The following is a 19,217-nucleotide window of genomic DNA, read 5'->3' as shown; positions in this document are numbered from 1 at the left end:
TCGATAACTTAAACATTGGGGGTTAATACGACTATGTCCCGGATATCCCTGGCTCATTTAATTGCAAATGACCACGACCTAAGCGCGGGGTGTATGAATACACCTGACAGACGCTAATGCCATCTTATATGATATTCAAAATGTGGTGTGTCGATTAATCATGTACCGGCGTTTAGTTTTCGGTCCCCATATGTATTGACAAGCATGTAAAACTGATAAAAAGAAACGTTACTTTGTCCCACTTTATTTTAAAAATGATATACCAAATTGTATCAAATACTTTTTGAAAAGATTTTCAAAAAGAGTCGGTTAATTGTATTTACTAGTGAAAACTGACGTATTTTCAAAAGACTAAGCACATGTTATATAACAAATATTGAATAGGCTGGAGGTGCTTGATCTAGGCGATCTGGAATTTGCAACTCCACGAAAGACCCTATTAGTCTCAAGTATATTTTATTTCATTCGGTCCGCCTGTGGATCTTCTAGTACGAACCGTCTGTATATTATTTTAAACTTTGGACATTTATGTTTGTACATGTATAATTTATTTTAAATTCTCATCTTCCGCTATTCATTGTGAATACTGGTATCAATCATCACGCATATATTCAAAGTCTGAAAATCAAGGTGTGACATAAGTGGAATTTAAAACACATGATCTCTTAATTTTTCATAAAAAGTGAAAATTAATTAAGTAAGATGAAAACTAATGTCCTTTTTTCTTGATGTTTGTGTGTGTTGAAAGTTATTTATAGAATTTGAGGATGAGGATGGTGTGTTAAATATTAAAATTCCTTCCCATTATTGCAAACATGAATGAAGACAAAGAAAATTCAAAATAAAAGTTTGAAACGAGTATCCATCCAAACACCCGATCCTTCAAATAGTCATGATACAATGAAGAACACCACCAAATAAACTGCCAAACCCTAAAATAGCATGATACAGTACAATGGTGTTCAAAGGTAGATTCTTCTCTTCAAAGAGATCGTCAGGCACTTCAAGCCCTGAAAGTTCAGACAGTCCTCGATCGATCAACTCTAACTCCAATTCCCCAATCAGATCCGAAAAGAAGAAGCCCAATTCCGCCGGTTCTCCGTTCCGTCAAACTCCAGTCAAAGATGCTGCTTCAACTTCAACTTCAACCTCAAACCGAAAATATCAGAATCAGAAAAAAGAATCCAAAACTCCAGTTACCACAAAACCTCAATCAGGAGCTGCATCATCATCGAAATCGGTTCCGCCGGCGGTTTCCCCAATTTTGGCGTCGTCACTTGGATTGAATCGGATCAAGACTAGATCGGGGCCGTTGCCGCAGGAGAGTTTTCTAGGGTTTAATAGAGATAGTAAAGTCTCTTCTAGTAATCTTTCGAAAGCAGGTGGTGGTGATGCAAAGAAGACGAGCTTTGGTGCTGATGTGAAAAACGTGCCTTCTTCGTTGGAGAATGGTGATCGGGGTTCATGGGAACGTTCTCCGCTTAGAAATGGAGAGTCTTCATCAGAAACTGGTATGACTCTTTACTAACTATGAATAATTATGTGTTTTGAATGCTTGTGTTATTGTGTACATCATAAGATGCATGCGATGTTTAGAGACCATTCATTTTTAGTTTTAGTTATCCTAACCTGGAACTTTCCATATTCAAAAGCGATATAAGACCATCCGTACGGCCGGCCCCGAGAATTCGTGTATCCTGTTCGAACTCGAAAAAACGTGCCCTTAGGCCTTAACGAAATTGAGTATTGGGCTCACTAAAGATTTAAACCTAATATCAATGGGCTGATAACTAATATAAACCATAAAAATAGTTTTGTAAGTGGTCCTATGTTGGTGTTTGTATTGGTATACCCTATTAATTTATTTTTTTACATATGCATATCGGATTATTTTAGAATAACGTGCCTTCGAAATATCGGGCCCTGGCTGGTGGTCCTCCCCGCCCACCCTCAGGGCCGGCCATGACCATCCGTAGCGGGAGGGGATAGGCGTCTCTGGGTTGGAAATGCTCGAGTTGACTGGCGTCCCGGGTGGGAATGATCTAAACATGATAAGATGCATGCAATGGATATACATGCGTAGTAGTGTATTACCCTGGTTGTAAAAAGCGTGAGGTTCTTAAGTCCCAAAAGCCGAGGCGCAAGCTTCACATATGCGGGGGGACACTAAAGTATTTTTAAGGAGACACTTTTGACTCCTCATATTTAAAAAGTGGTAGATTTCAAAGAAGTTTGTTAAACATATCGTTAGTTTTGTTATTAATGGAAGTTCCTAGTCATAATTGCTTAGTTATAGAAGCATTATAAATAGACTGATATAGATGGGTGCTATGTTGTCAAAGACGCAAGGCGCAAAAAAAGCGTGGGCTTTTTTTAAGAAAAGCGTACATAGAGAAAAATATAAAAAATATGTTATGCTTTGAAAATAAATAAGATTCCACATATAAAATTAAAAAAACCATTATATATGTCATTTAAGATCATGGAGCTAATAGTTAGTTGCAAAAGTTTAGGACTTATATGTTGTAAGTTTTGGGGGTGTGAATAAAAGTCTCAAAAGGTGGTAAATACTTTGTCCCACATTGGTGTGGGAACAAAGTGAGTGGTTGTTTATAAGGTAAAGCCTTTACTACTCTATTGTAGCTTTATGACATGTTTTACCACAAGTCCTACCCGCGCACAGGGGGGGGGGGGTTGCAAAAATGAGTTTCTGAGCTGGAATTTGGTTGAACTTGTGCGTGCCTGCGGGCACGAATGCAGCTCCGAAAAACCCGGGCCCGCGTGAGGCAGTTTTGTTTTGTTTTTTTTTCTGCTTATGCGCTGCGCCTCAGGCCGTTTTTTTCAAAAAAACCCATTTTTCGCCTAGGCTGCCACCAGGTGCCCTCGCTGTGCCTAGGCGTGCGCTCTTTGCGCTTTTCACAACATAGGATGGGTGGGTGTTACCTGTTGGTTGTTGTTCATAAATGATTAATAATTTTTTTTTTGCTACGTCTTAAATGCATGCCTGGACATGAGTGATCAGTTCAACAAGTTTCACTACAAATTCTCTACCCAAATTCATCACTAATATGCTTAATCATCTTTGCTAATAGTTCCACATTTTCTAGATAAAAGAGTTATGTAAGTAAAGGCTTATAATCATAAAACAGGTAAAACATTTTATATTAAAACGTTCTTCAATTTATACAGTTATACTCTTTGAATTGTTTGTGTATTAAGTTGCAATTTATGATTCAAGCAAGCATGCCATCCTTAAGTTGTGCATATAATTTTTAAGAGCTTTTTTTTTCATCTTTTATCTTTGTATCTCATGATTTTTATCTTTACATCTTTTGCCTTTATAGGCTGTTTGTTCATAATATATTCATATTCATGTTGTTTATCATTTTCATGATTTTAAATCGTTATCATGATCTATCTATAACCAATGTCATATCTTTAAACCACGTGGGGTTAGCCATCGGGTCACCATAACCTCACATGTTTTTGGGATTGTGTGCATTGGGTACATTGTTTGGGGGAAAGCCTCTTTCTACATGAAGGAGCACAAAAATAGTCCACTACCATTGTTGCATAGAGAGCTTTTGGTGAAAGAATACCACTTTGTTGCTAACGAGTATGGTTGCATCATATGCTTTTGGAGAAGTATATAATATATCAATCATGATTAAAGACACCCACAAAGCCACAACGTGCGAAATACCATCCTCAGTGGATCCATCTTTGTTGTTTGATGTCTAGAGGAATCATAGTTTTCTATCTTTCTTTCTTTATTGTATTCTTCTTCTTCATCTTTCTTAAATCTTTTAAGGCCGCTAACGTGCCGCTTTCTAGGTTCTAGTCACATCTAGCTCGTTTCAAGTAGCATTAGCATACAAGTGCAGGAGCATCATAACAAGGCATAAAAACAACAATGTAATATTAAAGAATACCACGGAACCCAACATACAAGTCTTGAGCCCTGCACCCACTTACATCATAATCATCATACAACAAGTGTGAGAAGTATTTAGAAAATACTTTGACACCTAAAAAACTTCCAACTGAACCAGTTGAACTTATATATGGTAAATTGGATAAAGCATGTAAACATTAGTCTCATCCTTAATTTCTTTTGAATACATGATAGAATAGTTGCTAGCTGAAAAGGGAAGTTTATTCGTTTATATCAAGTAGACAACTTAGGCCAAATATATTGAACTGATAAGTTAGTTAAAACCCATTATTGTTGTACATTTAGAACTTTTTCCACTTCTACTAGTTTATAGGTTTAAAGTGCTTAGATTCTATCCATGTATAAACATTTTCGGTTGCACGATTATTTGGATAGGGCGTCTGAAGTCAAGGGGATACTCTGGAAACTTGAGGAGTTCGGAAGTTTGTACTCCAGAGATGACGGTAATTTTTTTTTTTTTTTTTTGGATTTCAACTTGACATTTTTTTTTTCATGGTTATGTTTTTGCTTTAGCAGATGTTTTCTTCTTGTGTATGTTTGTAACTAAACCATCAACTTTTGACTCTCTAGACATCATATGATTGTGAGAACCCTAAGGAATCTGAATCACCCCGTTTTCAAGCTATACTTCGGGTTACAAGTGCACCTAGAAAGAGATATCCCATAGACATCAAAAGTTTCTCCCATGAGCTGAACTCGAAAGGCGTGCGGCCTTTTCCACTTTGGAAGCCTCGTGGTTTGAATAACGTAGAGGTAAACATGTCTCTTTCTAAAATTAAATATGGACATAATGGGCAGGTTGGGTAGCGAGTTAATACGAGTTAGGTTCAAATGGGTAGTGTTTTGGTATGGGTGGAAATGGGATGGCTAGGTCATTTGACCGAAACATCTTTTCATAAGAAATACCATGTTAAATTATTTTATGGATAATTACTGTGCCAAACATAATGACAAGAAGTATATTGGTTCTTGAATAATAATATAATATAATTTTTTGATTACTGATTTGATTTGTTAAAGATCAAAATCGACACACTTATAAGTTAATGGGCTGAAATTGCGACCTCTGTCTAGTATACTATGTTCTATTAAATATTTTGTTGCCACTATCTTGTTAATTTTTATATTCAAACCACATCATTTTGAGCAGGAGGTTTTGTCGATGATACGGGCTAAATTCGACAAAGCAAAAGAAGAAGTAGATGCTGATCTGCATATATTTGCTGGAGATTTGCTTGGAATTCTGGAGAAGAATGCAGAAAGTGAACCACAATGGCAGGAAAATTTGGAGGATTTGCTGGTATTGGCTCAGAGGTGTGCCATGACGTCACCCGGAGAATTTTGGTTGCAGTGTGAAGGCATTGTTCAAGATCTTGATGATAGGCGTCAGGAGCTTCCTATGGGTATTCTGAAGCAACTTCACACTCGTATGCTTTTCATTCTCACCAGATGTACACGGCTGCTACAATTCCACAAAGAAAGCGGGTTAGCTGAAGATGAACTTGTTCTTCAACTTCGCCAATCACTGCATTCTGCAGATAAACATCTTCCCACTGGTGCTTCAAAACCCAGGAAATTCTTCAGTCAGGAACAAAACAGGTCGGATTTGAAGAAAGAAAAGGCGATAAAACCTGATAATATTCTAACTCCATCTTCTTTAGAAACAACAAAAAACTTGGAATCATCCCCATCAGGAAGAGATCGAATGGCATCGTGGAAAAAATTCCCGTCTCCGGGAGGGAAAAGCCCGAAAGAGGAAGTTATGGTAAAACCACTGAGGGATAATGAGATAGTACCAGATGTTGATTTGACTGCTTTAAAGCCTTCTGAATTAATAAAAGATTCACATCCACAAACTGTTAAGCATCAACATCGAGTTTCATGGGGGTGGGGGGATCAACCAAATATTACGGATGAAAGTTCGATTATTTGTCGTATTTGTGAGGAGGAAGTTCCTACACTACATGTTGAAGATCATTCTAGAATTTGTGCAATTGCTGATCGATGTGATCAAATGGGTTTACGTGTAGATGAACGGCTTATTAGAGTTGCTGAAACCTTAGAGAAGTTAATGGCACAGAAGGATGTTGCTGATGGTGCTAAAGTATCAAATTCTGAAGAGTGTGATATGCTTAGTGATTGGTCACGGAGAGGTTCAGAGGATATGCTTGACTCTCTTCCAGAAGCTGATAATTCTGTTTCCATGGAGGATCTTAAAGGTTTACCATCCATGTCGTGTAGGACCCGTTTTGGTCCCAAGTCTGACCAAGGAATGACCACCTCATCTGCTGGTAGTATGACTCCTAGGTCACCCTTGACACCTATGACTAGCCAGATAGATCTCTTGTTGGCAGGAAAGGGTGCTTACTCAGAACATGATGACCTTCCACAGGTACTTCCAACCATTATCCAATATATCGTCAACTCTTTAGTCAGTTACTTTCCATACTCTTATGGTGAGACTATGTCCGAGGACGCATTAGCAAACAGTTCTTCTATGTTTGTGATGCATAAGTTTTCCGTTTATGATGATTTGGTCTGTGCATTGTGTTGACCTTTAAGGCATGTCTGGATTGAAGTGAGGGATAGCTAGATAATTTTATATTTACCCTAAACTTCAGTTTTCTACCAAAATTTTAAGGTCCGTCTGGTTCTTTTGGACCTAAACATCAAAACCGGACATTTCAAATGCTGCAAAGTTGCTATAGCTAGGGGTGTTCATCGAATCGAATAATGAATTTTCGAATCGAAATATTCGAATATTTATTTTTTTTTTTACTTGAATTCGTATTCGATTCGATTATTATCTTGGTTTTAAAAAGCGAGAGGCGCACAAAAGTGACGAGGTCTAAAATTGAGGCGCGAAGCGCAAAGCGCAAAAGCGGTGGGCTTTTCGTACCCGAGGCGCAAGATGTTTATATAATTTTTTTATATATCCCATACATATCCCATAGGTTTTTAGCTTCCTTTAACCAAAATATAGCTATAAGTAAGGCTTTTATACCATTTTAATTACATGTACAAGTCAAAAAACCCAAGGTACAACATTTTTATGCAGTAAAATGCCTAAGGTACATGAGGCGCGCGCCTCAGGCCAAAAAGCCCACAAAAAAACATCAAAAAATACGCTTTTTGGTCGCTTCCTGTAATTACACAAGGCGAGAAGCAAAAAAGCCTCAGACCCTGCGCCTTGTTGCGCCTTGCGCCTAGGCGCGCTTTTTAAAACCAAGATTATTATTTGAAACTCGAATTTGAATAAATTCGATTTAGTTCAAATTCACCCTAAACAATAAATTAGTTTACTTTCATTTTCTAACACTACTACAAATAATTATATTCAACATAAAATATAATAATCTGCAAAATTAATTAACTATCAATATGTCAAAACACCAAAATTTAGAAGATAGGCTAGTTACTGGTGGCGATTTAATGTTAGGTAAAAATTTAGAAATAAGTAGTATTGGCTATTTGTCAGGAGGTTTGGTAATGTTATGAATAATAAACTTATCACTTGAGGTAGTTCATACTTTGGCCAAGTTTAGAAGTTATATGTGTGCGTATCTATGTTTGTGTGTGTATATACATATATTAAAAATATATATATAAATTGAATTCGAATTTTGAATCGAATTGAAAATCATAAATTTGTATTCGATTCTAATTCGATTACTGGATTCGAATACGAATCAATTCGAATTCGAACCTTTCTAATCGAATTCGAATCGAATTTCACATTTTTCGAATCCGAATCGAATTCTGAACACCCCTAGCTATAACTAGTTCTGCACCACATTACAACATCCCTTAATTTGTTGTCAGCCAATAATGCAAAGGCAATCTTTAGTAAGGCTTGAACATCTGGCATCTCATAAAAAATTGCATATAGGCACAAGCAATCAAGAAGGCTTTTTTTCTGTAATGTGTGTGAAAAGATGCATTACACACATATATCAACATCATACATGTAATCAATGTTGTAGAAGGCGCTAGACGCTAGTCGGGCGGTGAGGTACCGCCTAGGGATTAATCGGGATTAATCGCATTGGACTTTTTAGGTATAATTTTACAAATTTTTATATATATATATATATAGATAACTTTATACTTTTTATTAATAAATTTACAAGTTCAGGAGATAACTTTATACTTTTTATTAATAAATTTAAAAGTTTAGGAACCACATGTAAACTAGTGAAAGATAGAGGGGGTTAAATGTTAAAATACCTAAACTTAAATGTTAAAATAGGTTTATAACTAAAATTTGGGCTTTTAACCATGGGCCAAGTTTCAAAAATTGGGTTTATTGGGTCAAAAAACATGGGCCCGATTAGTCCGATCTTGACCGACTTTTACCGATTTTGTCCGACTTTTACCGACTTTGACCGATTTTGACCATAACCGATTTTTTTGACCGACTAGCTTAAATTTAGGCAGTAACCCACCGACTAGCGCCTAGGTGCCGATTAATCGGCCGCCTAGGTCGATTTCTGCAACATTGCATGTAATATCTCTGTGTAACACATAATGATAGCTGTACTGTTTATCCCTTCTTAACATGTACTCTTTGTTGTGAATTCATTATAAATAATGTGAAGGGATTGATATCTTGATGCCTAACTTTTTATATATGTGCAGATGAATGAACTGGCAGATATTGCTAGATGTGCTGGAAATACACCCTTAGATGATGACCGGTCTTTGTCATATTTGTTGACGTGTCTTGATGACCTTAGGGTTGTCATTGACCGCCGAAAATTCGATGCTCTCACTGTTGAGACATTTGGTGCGCGCATAGAGAAGCTTATTCGGTGAGTTTTTGTCAATGCATTGATTAGAGTATCTTTACTGAGAACAAGAGGTGGCAGCTTTTACACATGGACCAAATAAATGGGTTGATTTGGGTCAATGGGTGATGGCTAGAACTTAGTTAAAGTGGAAACAAACTAGGTCAAATGGGTTGCAAGTCACAAGTGTTTTCAAATGTCTAATGCATCTTAAATATGATTTGTAAATTAAGATGATTTTTTCAACCTATAGTTTTTTACAATTATAGGGGTGAACAATAACCGAACCGTTAACCAAAACCGAACCGTAACCAAAGCCGAACCAAAAACCGACAAAACCGAACTGAAATTAACTGAAAATCGGTTAAGGATATTTTTTTTGTACCATCGGTTAACCGAAATTAACCAAACCGAACCAAGTCATTTAAATCTTCATATATTTCTAGCTTTTATACATCCATGTCATGTTTTATACTTCCATTTCATGTGTTTATACCTCCATTTTATTTATTTATACATCAAATTCATGTATTTATATATCTATTTCATGTATTTATACCTCCATTAAATGGATTTCTAAAACAAAAATTTTAGCCAATGTTTGGTTGGTTATTAACCGAAATTCACTGAACCGAAAACCGACAAATTAACCGAATAAACCGAACCGATTAACCGATGACTTCGGTTACGGTTACGGATAATGCTAATAGCTGAACCGAACCGTGCACACCCCTAGTTTTTAAAATTTGAAGAGGTGGAAAAATTTGTTGATAAGACGGCCCAACTCGGATAATCCTTGATTTGAACCAAAAAGTACAACTCTTATCTTCTTATTACGTCATTTGTTTTACTTTAAGTATGTTTTTGTAAGTTGTTAATGTATATATATTTTCTTAGTATTTTTTTTTATAAAAGCGCATCGCATACGTGATGCGCTCGCATCACACATCACGCATTGCGCATCAGATTTTTGAACTAAACGCATAGGAGCGCATGACGCAATTTAAAACTAAGATCCAAACCCATTCTGACCTGCTTACTCTTTTATTTTGCTGCCTCTATTAGTGAGAGCTAAAAAGAGAATTGTCTCTTAACCCAGGGTCTGTGCCTGACATTTTCTTTATGCAGGCATCCTTGTACAGTAATGAGTAATCCAACTTTTCTGAAACTCTTGCACATTTTATGAAACTTTTGCATCGTTAATCATCCGTAACTATCAATTAATTGTTACCAGGGAGAAGTATTTGCAGCTTTGTGAGATGGTTGATGATGAAAAGATTGATATCACAAGTACTGTTATTGATGAAGATGCTCCACTGGAAGATGATGTTGTGCGTAGCTTAAGGACCAGCCCTATGCATTCAGGGAAGGACCGAACTTCTATTGATGACTTTGAGATTATAAAACCCATTAGTCGTGGAGCATTTGGTCGTGTTTTTTTGGCCAAAAAAAGAACAACAGGGGATCTTTTTGCTATAAAGGTGACATTGCATTGCATGTCGATTTTTATAACTTATTTTGATCATAGGTTTCTCTGTTTCTAACTTAGTTAATAATTAGATTCTTTTATTTGATCTGGATTTGTTTGAAGGTCCTTAAGAAGGCTGACATGATCCGCAAGAATGCTGTTGAGAGTATATTGGCAGAGCGTGATATCTTGATATCTGTTCGCAATCCTTTTGTGGTAATGATGTTTAGCTTCTATTAGATTGCCTTTATGATCGTATAAAAGGAAGCTAATAAGCGATAACCCGAAACATAATTAGATATAACCTTATTTTTCTTACTTGAGCATCAATTGTTCCAGGTTCGATTCTTCTATTCTTTTACCTGCCGTGAAAATTTGTATCTTGTCATGGAATACTTAAATGGTGGTGATCTATATTCATTATTGAGAAACTTAGGCTGCTTGGATGAAGATGTTGCTCGTATATACATTGCAGAAGTGGTAACTATGGTTATATTTTGGTGGAAATTCAAATGTTGATACAGTGGTCATATTATTTATGATGTCGCCTTTTGTTCAGGTGCTTGCCTTGGAATATCTGCATTCTCTATGTGTGGTTCACCGTGATTTGAAACCAGATAATTTATTGATTGCACATGACGGTCATATTAAGGTATATATTATTATTATTCATAAATTGCTGCAGGAATAATTGTATAAGAAGGTAAACCACCTTTGATCCAGTTTCTGTCATAAATACCCAACTCATATTAGGCCAACTTCTGTTATCTTAATCTTATCTTTACGACTAACCATACATAATAATATTTTGTGGTTTGAGCAGTTAACAGATTTTGGGCTTTCAAAAGTTGGTCTGATTAACAGTACAGACGATTTATCTGGTCCAGCAGTGAGTCTGGGAGATAACAATTCTCAATCATTATCTGGGAGTCAGCAAGAAAGACGTAAAAACCGCTCTGCTGTTGGTACACCTGATTATTTGGCACCTGAGATTCTTCTGGGAACTGGACATGGTTTGTTAACAAATTTTCAAATCTTGTAACGTTTGCGTCAATAGCCTTCCGACTTCTCTTAACATGAGTGGTAGCAGAGCCAATATAAAATTATCAGAAGGGGCTTCTGTAGTCTATTATTATTAACTAAAGCATTTAATCATATATTGACTGGAAAATGTAATTTCATATGTTATAGGTACATCGGCTGATTGGTGGTCTGTTGGTGTAATACTATTTGAGCTGATTGTTGGCATTCCTCCTTTTAATGCAGAGCACCCTCAGGTCATTTTCTTTCATACACATTGTACCGAAGTTTTCAACCCGTATTAATTATTAGTGAAATTGATCATCCAACGGTTGTAATCTAATCTTACGTTTCGCTTTTTGTTTATATATTTCAGATGATATTTGACAACATTCTGAACCGTAATATACCCTGGCCTGCAGTGCCTGAAGAAATGAGCCCTGAAGCGCAGGATCTTATTGATCAGTAAGAGAAACTTCTATTTTTTTTTTTTTTCAGTTTCTGGCAAAAATATATGCATCTGTATTTTCAAACTTGGTGTCCAAGGTATCGTTTCATGAGCAATGGGTAACCAGGGTATGTTATTGGCATAGTTGTCAGCGAGGCGACCAAGTGTCGCTATCTGGGTCATAGCGACCAATAGCGTGAATAGCGACCGTTAGGTTTTCTTTTTGATGTAAATAGCAATTAGATATAGCTATAAAATAGCTGGATTTATAGGTTTTTGTTAAATCATCATCATCATCATACTCGGTAAATCCCACCAATAGCAAAGCTAAGGTAGGATCTGAGGAGGGTCAGATGTAGACAGCCTTACCTCTACCCTGTAGGAATAGAGAGGTTGCTTCCAGTGAGACCCCCGACTCGATAGTAGTTTTGCATCAAGCCTTGGACATAAGGCACATAACACTCAGCAATTGAGACAACTGCCGCACATGTACCCCCTTGTCTTTCGGCTATCAACGCCACTACATGATGCATGATTAACTAAGGTTTTTGTTAAATATACATGTAAAATAGCATATATACCAAGGTATTTTGATATAATATACGTATAAAAATTTTCAAAATTCTTTTTCTAGTGTATCGCTATTTATAAAATAATGGTCGCTATTTGTCGCTATTCGCTATGTAGCATATAGGTCCCTTGTCGCTATTCACTATTAACAACTATGGTTGTTGGTTATTGTCGCTGCACCTTTTTTTTAAAAAGTTTACAGCTGCTTAAATAATCTTGAGTAATCAATTTGCAGATTACTGACAGAAGATCCTAACCAGAGACTTGGAGCTAGAGGAGCAACCGAGGTTTATTTGCTTCTTTTTTTTCATCAACATTGTTGATATACATTTGAAACTGAAAATAAAGCTTAATTTGACATATGCAGGTGAAACAGCACCCATACTTTAGGGATATTAACTGGGATACACTGGCCAGACAGAAGGTGCATGAGACTTTCATTACAGTCGTACCACATTAGAGGTCGAGATATCGACTCGTTTAATTTGGGCCGTTTTTATCTCAAACATATCATAGAGCCGCACAACGTCTATCTTTGATACAACCTCCTAAATTATTTTTTATTCAAAGGCTTTGATTGTTATAATGAAAATATAGTTTTTGTAATTATAATTAACACTTTAATGCTACCCGACCTGGTTGATCCTCTCAATCCAACCCAACGAATCCATCTTGCCACCTCTATATGAAATATGTATGCTGTCAGTTTTGAACATGGGTGTCAACCGAGTCGAGTTCAACCCGGCCACGAGCCATATTTATTCGCGTCAAAAGCATACATTGTAACCTGCACACATAAAGTCATGTAAGCTGAACATGAGCGGTTGAACCCATTTGTCTAAACTTGGCAAACGGGTTGGCGGGTATTAACCAAGTTAAACTTGTTAATCAGGTTGCCGGGCTGTAAAAAAACAGATTAAACATGTCAACGCTAATATGACCTGCTTAGTTAAATTACTGTCTGGGTTAGATATACAACAGCCATACTTAGTAGTTAGTACAATCCCACCCATAGCTAGAGAGAGAGGAAACTGCCTGGGTTAAGATTGACAACCAAAAACTTGATTATTTCCATGTCCTATCGGAAATTGGCACCCCTAGTTTTGAACTAATGATGGCCACTGCTTTGTGTCAGGCTGCATTCATTCCTTCATCAGAGAGTGCACTGGATACCAGTTATTTCACGAGTCGGTACACGTGGAATAACTCAGAGCAGGTATATGCAGCCAGTGAAACAGAGAATTCTAGCGATGACGGAAGCATGAGTGGTAGCAGTAGCTGCGTAAGCAATCACCGTGATGAAGTGGTCAGTAGCTTCATAACTAATTTGTAGACATGAATGATGATGATTAATTTTTTTGACCTTTCTCTTGCGTAACAGGCTGATGAGTTTGGGGGTCTTACTGAACTTGAATCAGGATATGCCGTCAACTACTCTTTTAGTAATTTTTCCTTCAAGGTAATTATATCTCAAGTCTGTCTGGCTTTGCATATTATTTTCAATACTGGTCTGTGGTTCGGAAAGCAGTTTAAACTAAATAACTAACTAGATTTTTTACCCGCCGCGCGTTGCGGCGGCGAAAAAACATAGCGTAGAAACTTAAGTAACTTGATAGCGACGGCAACCAAAATTCAAAATCGGCATATAAAACGCAAGTAAGTCGATTTGGTTCTATTGTCCTTCAACTTTTACTATTGACAACAACAATAACTACCTCCTCTAATCCAATTCACCACAACATAAAGTACTCTAATCTAAAAATCTAACCACAACCAATTACTACAACATATATTCGAAGACAATACATACCTTAAAAACAATGCTCCACAATTACACTTATACTATCTAGTAACACAAATCTTGCTTTGGGCTTTCCAAACCAACTGAACTGCATACTACTTGGAACTATTTCCACACTTCCATTTATGTTTCTTAACTCCGGTAAGATAGAGCTCAAGCCGGATCATGACCAACACAACTTATTTCCAGACATATATAAACCTTCTTCCTGGCAACTTCATGTTTGTTTTGTTGCTTAAGCTTCCATGGTAAGTTATGACCTCTTCTATGAAGCTTTGCAAATTCAGATCTCTCTGAAACCCCTTGCCACAAATCTCCCACACGAATCAGTTCGTCTCCAACAACGATTTCGCCGATAAAGCTATCATTTCTGCATCTTTTCATCTGGATCTAAACCAAGTTAACAAAAAAGGAAACTCAACATGTAATAGTAAGTGTAAAATCACCTAAATGACACAAATCCATAATTCTTGTAAAATATCACGTTAATATAAAAAAGATAAACATCTAAAACATGCCTGAAACTCGATTGGTAGGTGCCTGCCTGCGTGCCTCACCTTTTAGCTCCACGCGTGTATGCCACCACTCCGCCATGATTAGTTTTTTCCTTCCCTTTCATCCACACCTAAATTGGTGTAGTTATAGCAACACTAAATTAATTATGTTTAAGAATCAATGCTAGAATAAGAAAATTAATAAATTTATTTTATAAATGGATAAAGTCGCAAATCAAAATAATAATCCTTCAGCTAATGTGGGGCTAGCTCTCTTGGTAATGGCTCTTACCTCTTAGTGGGAGGTCATGGGTTCGATACCAAGAAACGTGATAATTTGGTGCATTTTAATAGTAATTAGGAGTTGTGTGCCATTAGCCGTTCGAAAAAAAAAAAAAAAAACCCTTTGGTGCTTAGATTGACCAGGTTAGGCGCTTGTCTGCAATATGATACGAAACATACCACAACCCCAAACTGGAATGAAACCAAAATAACAAATTCAATTTTGTGCATTTTTAAACTATTAATGCATAAAACTATACTCGTCAAAGAAAGAATTAAAAGGCTACAATAGATCAATACCTGCAACCCAATGGTAGTCCCAGATTTGAATCACCTAAAATGAAATAAAGAAAATACAATTTTAATGCCCCAATGCAAAAAAAAACATGACACAACCTCATAATTGTTAATTAATGAAATAACCATAATGTCAAAATGCGTAACTAATAAAACATGAACCAAACAACAATAGCCTATGAAGGTTGATTTGTAGTTAAACAGGATTAAAAATTGATAAAGTTTTTGAAGTACAATTGGACAGACAATTTTTATTAAAAGATTAGAAATGAATTAGGAACTAAAAAGGGGTCATAAACCACAAAGAGTTGTAGCCCATGACCAGCTTCTTGACTATTCATTTGTTGACCCTGCCATTGACTATTATTATATGGAGTATATCAAGTTTCAAAATCAAATCAATTTTACCTTACAGTCCACAATGAGCTTGAAATTTTAACACTTTCCTATTTGGTCTTTTTTATAACATCTTGTAGCCCTGCAAAATTTATGTCATTAGTAAAAAATATAACAAAGATATTAACGTTCGAATAAACAACCAAAATTCCCAAACACACTCAAGACTTTCTAAATCTAGAAACATGAGAAATGTAATGTGTTAATAATCTAAGCACAAAAAAAACACCCATGGATTAAAGCAGTTGAAACAACCCATGGATTCCATACTTGAAATAATCCTTGTATTCCACACTTGTCATCCCAAAACATAGTTCAAATATATACTTGTGAACCGTTAGATTCCTTACCTCTTGAAATAACCCTTGGGTTCCATACTTCATACTTGTCATCCCAAAACATAGTTTCAATATAATATATGTGTGGAACACCAAGTACTTACAGTAAAATGAAATACATAAATAAAGAAAACATTAGTTTTCTAATAATCCTATAGTATATGCTTTAGTGATTATATCTAAATAAGTAAATCTTGAAGTCCACTTTGATATGCACTTTTCCTGCCAAATTCCCACAATAATCTTCATTAATAATTTTACATTGAAGATACCCCAAATTTGATCAACACCTTGATTTAGTACAAAGAAAGTAACAAATTAACATAAAAATTAAGCACGTGCATTTCATTGAACACCTTGTAAGCATCACCAAAACAATCAAATGACATGCAAGATTTAATTCATGAAGGATACAGAAATATTCAATTGCTGAAGAAGAATGTAAAAATGAGAACATCAACTGTAAAGACAGCAAATATGTGATACCTTAAATTTTGATTCACCCAATCAACTTGACGCCATTACCTTCTTGAACCCATGAACCGACTATGTCAGAATGTGGTACACTATGAATCACTGCAAAGAAACAATATACTTGCTTGCAATAGCACTAACCTTGAACGAATTCTTTTATAGACCTATTAAATCAAATAAAAAATTGTAATCGGTGAAGCTTATAAAATAATAAATTAGCGGATATTAAATAGTTGTGGATTTAGTGGAGATCAAAGGAGAAGAAAGGCCTATAGCAAAAGAAGAAAAGGGTTTAGGTACTGTAACGAAACTGGAGGACACCATGGATAAGCTTCGCTTCAGATGGATATTCAGGCGATGATGAGTGTGACGCCGGCCGGAGGTCAAGCGGCGGAACGGAGGTTGAGCGGTGGTTCAGATATCGCATGCCCCTCGTGTGGATAAGTGGCCGGATATGGTGGAATTTGGTGGTGCCGGAGATGGTGTTAGGGTTTCAAAGATGAATTTGGGGTGGAGAGATATTCTCACGCGACAAAACCACCGGACCATGACCACCGGTCGGTGGCCGGACAGAGACCACCACCCGTTCCTCCATCATCGTCGCTCAGCTCTCTCTTCCGGAAGGTCTTTGTCTTTCTCTTGCTCCTCTCTATCTCCGTAACCTGAGAAGAAAATGGGATGGGAAGCGGTGGGAAGCGGTGGAGGCTGAGAATAATCACAGGTGTCTTGTGTTAAATACCTGAGATGCCCTAACCACTTTTTAATGTGTATATAAATAAATTTTATTTACTGTTCATTAACTTTGAAATTTAATATAAGGATAATTACATTATCTTTGTTAGTATATAAAATTTAATTTCTAAATATATCTAAAACATGATCATGTATATTGATAAAATGGTTGATTAATAGTAAATGAGCCGAGCTCGAGCTTGTAAAATTACTTAACAGCCGTGTCGCTTGTGAGCTAAGTCGAGCTCCTATACACCCCTAGGCTTGGAACTTGTTTCTAATTGCCTGATCTTCTATGATGCATACATGGGTTGTCAAATTTCTTAAAAATTGTGTGAAACTAGAAGTGACTTTGTTATTATCCAATATGCATACACCTGATCTATCTATAAAAAGTCAGTTTTCTATTTAATTTTTTTTGAATTCAATATTTGGCATTTTAATATGAGAATAGTGTTACTAATATTATGTGTCTTGTGGTTGATTTAGAACCTATCACAACTTGCATCAATCAACTATGATTTGCTGACTAAAGGGTTGAAGGATGATCTGCCTACAAACCCTAATGTACCTGGATCTGGATCTACTTTTTGAAATGGATGTTTGTATGCTCTGAACTGATTTAAACATCAGCTTGCTGTTGGTTGTATATAATATATACTGTAAATGTATGTATCTTTTTTACAATATATTGTAGGCTTTTCCCAACAGATGATCAATTTCATATGTTTTTTAGGTTTCAATGTAGAAATAGCAATACTATAATACTATTTCTTAAACCGCAAATGTTACTCATCACACCAATAATCCTTAAATAAACCCCTTAAGAGTTTGAACTTGGGACATCCCTTTTAAGAGGCAAGTATCTCTACCAAGTGGGTTACCCCACAGTGGCACTATGATACTTTTTATAACTGAAAAACATTTAAATTTAAATTTTAATTTTGTTACGTTAATTTTCGAAGAACCTAAGTTGTGTTATTGATTTGATTAGAATAATTGATTACATGAGATCCTATATATAGGATTAGATATTACACTTAGCTACCACCAAGAACAATAAATATAAAATACTTAGGCTAACACTAATACTGATGTCTAACATCCCCTTGCAAGTTGAGGGCGGGGAACGACCTGCAACCTGGACCGCAACATCGGGAATCTCTGTGATGAGAGCGGCTTTGTAAACACATCGGGCTATTTGGTCATTGGTGGATATGAATTTCACTTGCAATTTCCCTTGAGCAACTTTTTTTAAAACAAAATGATAATCAACTTCAACGCGTTTTGTACGAGCATGAAACACAAGATTAGCAAAAAGGTACGTGGCAGCTAAATTATCACACCAAAGTGTAGGCGAGACTTTGGGAAAAATGCCAAGTTTGGTTAAGAGAGCCTTGAGCCACGTAAGTTCAGCAACAGTGTCAGCAAGGGCTTTATACTTGGACTCGGTTGAAGATCTATAGTTTGCGAGCATTCCATGAGATCAGATTTGAACCTAACTGTATTGTGAACCCCCTCGTGGAGAGGCGGTTATCTGGACAACCGGCTCAGTTAGCAACAACGTATGCTCTCAACGTAGAACTCCAATTTACGGTAAAAGAAGAATAGACCCATAATCATGGTGAATAAAAAGACCAAAAGTGAAGGGTACCTTTGAGGTAACACAAACTTCTCTTAATAGCGAACCAATGGTTCTCAGTCGGAGATTGCATAAATTGAAAAGCTTTATTAACAACGTAGGCGATATCCTGTCTCGAGAGGGAAGCATATTGAAGTGCTCCAACGGTTTGTTGGTATTTGGTAGGATCAACAAGTTGAGGGATGGATGTCAGCTAGAGTCAAAATCTCTAAACTACTTATTGGAAAGGGAACCTGTTTACATTCAGATAAGCCAACCTGTGTGATTAAATCAGAAATGGAATTGCATCGGGACAAGATGATGTTTTTCCCGTTGGGAACAAATTCAATTCCCAAAAATAGTTCAAGGATCCTAAATCTTTAACAACAAAAGAGGAACCCAACCTGGTGATCACATCATTAACTGCTTTAGTATTATTCCCACTCATAATGATGTCATCCACGTAGACAAGGACTGAAGGACATACACGAGCGTTCCCTGGGCCTTTAAAATAAACAAAGAGGGATTGGTTTT

The 19,217-nt window shown here is 36.5% G+C and overlaps 1 protein-coding gene and 1 long non-coding RNA gene across 3 annotated transcripts; one reads left to right on the top strand and one right to left on the bottom strand.

Moving 5' to 3' along the window:
* Positions 1-812: 812 nt before the first annotated feature.
* LOC110940671 (probable serine/threonine protein kinase IREH1) lies at positions 813-17,805 on the top strand. The gene is made up of 17 exons (XM_022182227.2): positions 813-1,511; positions 4,331-4,398; positions 4,526-4,708; positions 5,106-6,347; positions 8,594-8,766; positions 9,977-10,223; positions 10,334-10,426; positions 10,550-10,690; positions 10,770-10,862; positions 11,034-11,223; positions 11,402-11,487; positions 11,607-11,695; positions 12,484-12,535; positions 12,616-12,672; positions 13,384-13,554; positions 13,630-13,707; positions 17,552-17,805. Exons 1-17 carry the CDS (start codon positions 956-958, stop codon positions 17,654-17,656), a joined length of 3,624 nt encoding a protein of 1,207 aa, XP_022037919.1. The 5' UTR covers positions 813-955; the 3' UTR covers positions 17,657-17,805.
* Positions 14,564-17,018, bottom strand: LOC110940672. 2 transcript variants are annotated; one of them, XR_002593407.2, is made up of 5 exons: positions 16,631-17,018; positions 16,343-16,494; positions 15,531-15,600; positions 15,126-15,159; positions 14,564-14,674 (listed from the first exon to the last, which is right to left on the bottom strand). It is a non-coding gene; the product is annotated as an uncharacterized LOC110940672 (long non-coding RNA). The 2 variants fall into 2 exon arrangements; XR_002593406.2 differs by having other exon boundaries at positions 16,642-17,018.
* Positions 17,806-19,217: the final 1,412 nt, after the last annotated feature.

This window comes from Helianthus annuus, chromosome 5, assembly GCF_002127325.2.
Source record: "Helianthus annuus cultivar XRQ/B chromosome 5, HanXRQr2.0-SUNRISE, whole genome shotgun sequence".
Classification (NCBI taxonomy): domain Eukaryota; kingdom Viridiplantae; phylum Streptophyta; class Magnoliopsida; order Asterales; family Asteraceae; genus Helianthus; species Helianthus annuus.
This window is presented reverse-complemented; position numbering and strand designations above follow the sequence as displayed.